At 35.7% G+C, this 6145-nt stretch overlaps 1 protein-coding gene across 1 annotated transcript in view; it reads left to right on the top strand.

Moving 5' to 3' along the window:
- Nucleotides 1–3515, top strand: part of mpzl3 (myelin protein zero-like 3) — a 29953-nt gene extending 26438 nt beyond the window's left edge. Inside the window, exons 5-6 of the mRNA XM_014004532.1 lie at nt 2591–2660; nt 2899–3515. Coding sequence (XP_013859986.1) covers nt 2591–2660; nt 2899–2976 — 148 coding nt within the window. The 3' untranslated portion in view covers nt 2977–3515. The remainder of the gene's footprint in view (nt 1–2590; nt 2661–2898) is intronic.
- Nucleotides 3516–6145: the final 2630 nt, after the last annotated feature.

Here is a 6145-nt window from a genome sequence, read left to right as displayed (position 1 = left end):
AGCCTTTTTAAACTTTTGCATGGTAGAAACAGAAGCTGTTGTTCATATTAGTGACAAACAACAGTAACAACAGCTTTTTGACAAGTTAAAAGTTTCTTAAAATACATTAAAAATATTTAAAAATAAACTACAAAAAATAATTTGATAAAGTGCAAATTAAAATACAGCTGTATCTGCAACTGTATTTGATAATGTTTTGAACTTTTAAAATACTGCATGATAGAAACAGGAGCTGCACTTCATATTGGTGAAAAACTGGCCTTTTTTGATGGGTTACTTTCATTTTTGCATCTACTTTTCATTTAAAATAAATTTCCATTTTCGGCAAGTTTCCTCTTCTACATGTTAAAGTTGTTAAACATCTGAGTGGTGCACTGCTGCTACTAGTGGTGAGAAGGTGTATTGCACTTTATTCAAAATCAATGAGGTCCCACTGCCCTCTGCGGCCCAAAGTTCAAAACTGTTGTTCTTTTGAGGCCCTCAAGGTGCATGGCGCAGCTGCGGCCCATGACTTAAGAATCTCTGCTGTATGTCAATCGTAGTTCTTTAATGTTAGCATGAATAAAATCTAAACACTATAATGTCATACTGGAGTGTTCATAACAACTTACAATACGTACTGAACCTTGACAATGCAGTTGACTTTTCAGGTTTCCTTTTAAGAAAGAAAACATTTTTTTTAAATCCAGTCTGAACCGCTTGTTTTTCACAAGTTCTGGAAAGTCCAACTCCAGCAGCAGAACAGGAAAGCTGTGGGTTAGAAACAACACAGGCTGTATGACACTGAAAATCCAAGTTATGCTCCATGTTTTGAAGGATAGTTAAGGATTTAAACAAGCTCAAATATTACAGTAGATAATCTGTAGCATGTACACAGGAAAAGAAATGTTCTGCAAAGGCAATAATCAGTATGTCAGTAGTTGAAATGTCCTGTGTAAGTATCCCTAGTCTGCGTTAGTCCATTGGGTCGCAGTCATCCATTAGTCATAGAATTGGCCTTTAATAATGCATTACTTTAAATCTTAATAGAATTTAAATTTTCAGCTGTGCTTCACTTGTCTTCAGTTGGCCTCTAGGCAGCAGTAAAAATGGACTCTGACACAAAGTCTTCTGTCAGTCTTCGAGCCAAAACGGTTGGAAAAGCACACATCATACATAAATAAACACAAGCTGGACAGCTGAAACAGTCGGACCTGGCACTGTGAGGGCAGCGAGGGAGCAGAGGGGCAATTTAATGCTGAACTCTAGAGATTGTTCAGATTGCATCATGATTAAATCATGTGATCCATGTTTATCCCTTATGCTGTTCAGGTTCCTTTAAGTTTAGYGATTCATTGATCCGCATTTTTTCACTTCCAGTCCGATACCTAAATTTGGATATCGGCTGATATCGATACTTTTCCGATACCAAAGCTTTATTTGATTTATTATTATAATTTAATTATTATTTAATTGTAATTATTTAATATTATCATTATCATTATTGTTGTTTTTATACTGTATAACTTAAAACACAAAAGCAGTAATATTCGTAAACGTGTACAAATTTAGCAAACCATCCTCCACCTTTAAATAGAGGCTGTAGTTTCACATTCAYAAATCACCTCAAACACACTAAAACCGAGTTGTATAAAACAAAAGATTTATTGAGGTCCTCAGACTGACTGCTCGGGCCCTGGAGTGATACATAGAAGACCATAAACTCAACCATTACAACAAGTTTAGGTAGTAACCAGGTTTCTGGCAAAGTTCCTGGCATCCCTCCCCTCCCATCTGGTGCCCTCCTGTTGCCTGGTGACATGTCTCTTGGTGACATGTTTCTCGATCCCCTGTCTCATAGCAAACTTCATTTTTGATGCTGAAATGTGCAGCACAAATAAAGTTGAATTTGTTGGTCAGATTTGCAACTTTTAGCTTAAACTTAGTGCTTTCCTCGTTTTCACTCTTTGCCGTGTTATCTGGCTCTACTTTCATTTCAAAGGGGCAGATATAAGATTTTTTCTTCTTCTGCTACCTTTCATTTATGGTTTGTATTTTTCATTGTATATAGAATTTATGTCGTTTTTTAAAGAAATGAATAAACTATTACTACAATTACTACTACTTTCATTTCATTGAACAAATTGTGAAAGTATTTTCCCAAACATAAAAACATTTCTGGGTTAGAATAAGTTGTATTTTAAGGTCCTGTCACACTACAATATTTAAAACTACATGCCAGCTTGAGAAAATTTTGTTATGACTAAAATACTCTCAAGTTATACACTGTATTTTGGTCTAACCATTAGCATTACAATATGACAGTATTTATAGGTCCAAAAGAGGCTTCCTGTAGATTTTTATCTATTCCATCTTCAGAGTCGCCATCTTCATTGTTGGACAACATTTTCACAAGTTGCCACAAGTTGTTTTAAACGTTACAGTGTGACAGATAGATGGCAAGTTATCAGAATTATAAGAACATTTCCTTCCGCACCTGTTGGAAACTATTCAAGTAAAATGTCAGAACAGCACAAACAGACTTTGCTACGATAATTATTAGATTGTTGTCATAATTAACAGCTTTTGTTGTCTGTCCTGCATCCATCAGAGAGGAGTATGTCGCCCACCCACAGGGAGCCAAGACAAAGGGAGTCGCATGCTGTGACCTACATCTGACGGTACGTTACACAACAATACATTTATTTTTTTTGCACATTGACATCCAGTACATAAATAACTTAGAGACATCTCTGCCAGATGCATTTCACTAAATTTATTTTACACGTCCTCTAGGTCTAACTATAAGACTTAAAAGGTTGTGAAATATTGATAAGCTCTCCCCATTGTACAGTATTTTGTGTCACTGTGCATTTTTCTGTCTGTAGTTTCACCTGTTTCTTCTGCTGGTCTCTTCAGGACTCAGAGGATGATTTGTACTACAGTCTGAAGAAGAGGCCTTCCAAAGATGAAAACTGTATGGAGTCTGGAGTTTAGGAAGCACAAATCTCTTCTAATTGGAGGCGCTGAATGAAAATCAATGCTGGGTTTCTGTGTCCACCACTCAGTCATGCTGGGGATGAAGTTTACTATTCTTTATTTTGGAGACCAGTTTGGAGCTGTTAGAAACTGTAAAATATGCAAAACTTAGATGAGTTTTTCTCCCCCRGATGAGCTCCTTTGTATAAACAGTGCCCTTTTTGTATCAATGAGCAATAGATAAAGAGAAATCTCTATTTTTGAAGTTGTGGTGTGGATATTTTTTAGTATTTTGCTCACAAAGCGTTCCATAGTGGTTTGATCAGGAGCAAACTGGCCCCGCATGTACAAACACAAGACATCCAACATAAATTTTGTGTATATATATTTATATCTTTATGTCTCAGAGATGGTGTGTCTTTTTGTTTTTGGAAAGAATGTGGATATTTTTTGTTTAATTTATTGCAGCTGTATGAAATTGTCTTCAGTGGAATGTTTTTTTTTTGTTGGATCCTTGAGACTAGAATGGAAAATAAAGGGTTTGATTTAGAAAACTAGTTGGTGTTCTGTATATCTTTGTACTTGGACATACAGTACTCTTGTCATAATATTTTGGCTGTTATTGATGGATACAACCAAAGGTGAAATTGTGTTTTTGCCTACAAGTATATCAATTGTTTTTATTTATTTAATTTTTTTGTCTCAGCAAAAAAGCACAAGAAATACCAATTTAAAGAAGACATATGTTTTTTAATCCTTTTTCCACTTTGAAATCATTCAGTTGGGGGAACTTCAATGCTTTGGTCTGAATTCTTCCCTATTTTAACTTTACCAGCCCTGCTTTCACCTCATTTCTGAAGCGTCTCAAAGCATCTTGTTTTGATGTTGTTCCTTTAAAATCCAAATGAGGCGCTTCACACCCCTCCAGCTTCCAGACCGGTTCGTTGTAGTTTGATAGAGGAGGTAATGTCTATGTAGCAACATAGAAACTTATTTTCAAATTGTTTAAAAAAAAAAACGGAAAACTTGTCCTTCCAGCCTTACATGTTGGAGCCAGAAGTTGTAGAAATTGTAGTTGGGAAGTCCAGAGAGTTCCATCCATCATCTTTTACCCACTTCTTCCTTTTAGGGTCACAGGTGCCCATATCCAACAGTCACAGTGCAAGAGTCTGGGTACATCCTGGAGAAGTCGCAAGTCCATCACAGAAACATACAAGACTAATTACCATTCACTCTCATCTAGGGACAAGTTAGAGTTACCAGTTAACCTGATAGTCATATGTGGGAGGAATCAATTCATGCAAGGAGAGAACATGAAAACTCTACACAGAAAAGTCCCTGGGCCGGGATTTGATCCAGCAACCTTCTTGCTGGCAGGCAACAGCTCTACCACCTGAGCCGTCATGGTTCCATAGACCACAACTAACTGATTTAAATGTGAAACGGAATGATTTAAAGTGTCTCCATTAATGAAGCATTTAAAAAGCAATTATTGACTGTCTCATTTTATTCATTTAAGCTAACAAAAAAAACTTAAACATTATGAATGTTACTGATATTGAGCTAATATTTGGTGTTGGTTACCCAACGTTATTCTAAACACTACTAGCATTACATGTTGCATGACTTGTTTGCTTAAATCAAGTGTTTTAACTGTTTGAGTCAACACTTTGTGAAACAGCATGAATCGCTGGACAACTTTCAGAAATTAATCTTTGAATAAACAACTACTACRACCCAACTAATCAACCTTGGCCAGCACAAATATAGCTACAACTTAATCTATGGTAATCTACAGATATTGAGCTGGTTTGATGTGGTAGTGAGTTATCAAACTCATCTCACAGRATTTCATGATACTGCACTGTTTTCAAGATTGACCAAAACTGCTGTAACTAGTTTTCCTCACAAGATCATTTTAAATTAAAACTCTGCCATGAAAAGCAGATGATTTTTAAAATAAATACATTTTTATTTAAGGAGTTTAAAAGGATGCACAGCAAGCTTTTGTTGATAAGAATTTCAGCAGTGTTTTTGCCTAAATAAATTATTAAAAAGAAGACTGACTTTTTTTTACAAGAGGATGAACATCCCTTAGAAAAAGAGGCTTTTAGTCGATGTAAAAAAAAGCAAATTGGATTTTTTTCTTCATTTGTAAGCAGATAATGTGTTAATAAAGGAGAAAGCACARTTCTGTGTTTGTTCTGCTGCGCAAACAAATTTATGAATGAGCGTCTTTTTTCCTGTTCACTAATGTTTTTGAAGCTGAGTCCCAGCTCCTGTAGCTTCACAGCTGTAGGTGCAGAATCTAATAAACAAGCACAAATGAAACTTTGCAGCACAACTCAATTCCTCATTCTGTCTCAATCCTTCTGCTTCTCAGTCAGCTCACTCATGCCCTCAAGGTTTTAACAATTCACACACTGCCACGGAGAAACAATTATTATTCCTGCTTCGTCTGAACTACCATGGCAACAGCTTACTTTTGTCAGGCAGTTAAAAAAAATAAAAAATCAAACAAAATGATTGAAAAAGGGAAAAGACTCAAATGCTTTTTGATTATCTGAATAGAGTAGGTTTTAGAGAAGGTCAAATGTTTTAGTCTGAAAAGATGTCCAGGACTGTTATTAATGTCAAATGAAATTGCTTAAATAGAAAAAAAAAAACACTTTCTTTTCTGGTGTAGATCTGTGCTACATCTGTTTGTTTTTTTTTTTTTTTACCATTTTTAAACCACCACTTAAGAAAAAATCTTGACAAAAAGTATGTTTTATCAGCCTGAAGTCTGCTGATGACTTTGATTGGAAAGATGATCTCTCCAAGTTGCAGATTTGTAATTTTTGCCTTTTTAATCTTTGGCTTTTATGTTAATTTCCAGTTTTAAATAATACCCAAGTGTCAGCTATTCTTAAACACTGATTGGAATATTTTCCCAATCAAGATTAGGAAAAAGCCAGACCCAACATATTTGAAACTTTGTCCATCATCACCATAAGGGGAAAAAGAATTAGACTGAATTTTTATGCATTGCATAAAAACTAAGCCCCAATTTGCACTGCGTCCACTTCGCCACACTCTGCACTGACCTCCTCAGTAAAAATGCACCCATTGTAATAACAGCATTTATAATGCCTCCACAGGCCGGCGTATACACGGCCATCCGCAAAAATTGGATTTAATCTTGTTT

This window comes from Austrofundulus limnaeus, unplaced genomic scaffold (assembly GCF_001266775.1).
Source record: "Austrofundulus limnaeus strain Quisiro unplaced genomic scaffold, Austrofundulus_limnaeus-1.0 Scaffold25, whole genome shotgun sequence".
NCBI classification, from domain to species: domain Eukaryota; kingdom Metazoa; phylum Chordata; class Actinopteri; order Cyprinodontiformes; family Rivulidae; genus Austrofundulus; species Austrofundulus limnaeus.
The sequence above is the reverse complement of the archived record's forward strand: the minus strand, read 5'-3'. Positions and strand labels throughout refer to the sequence as shown.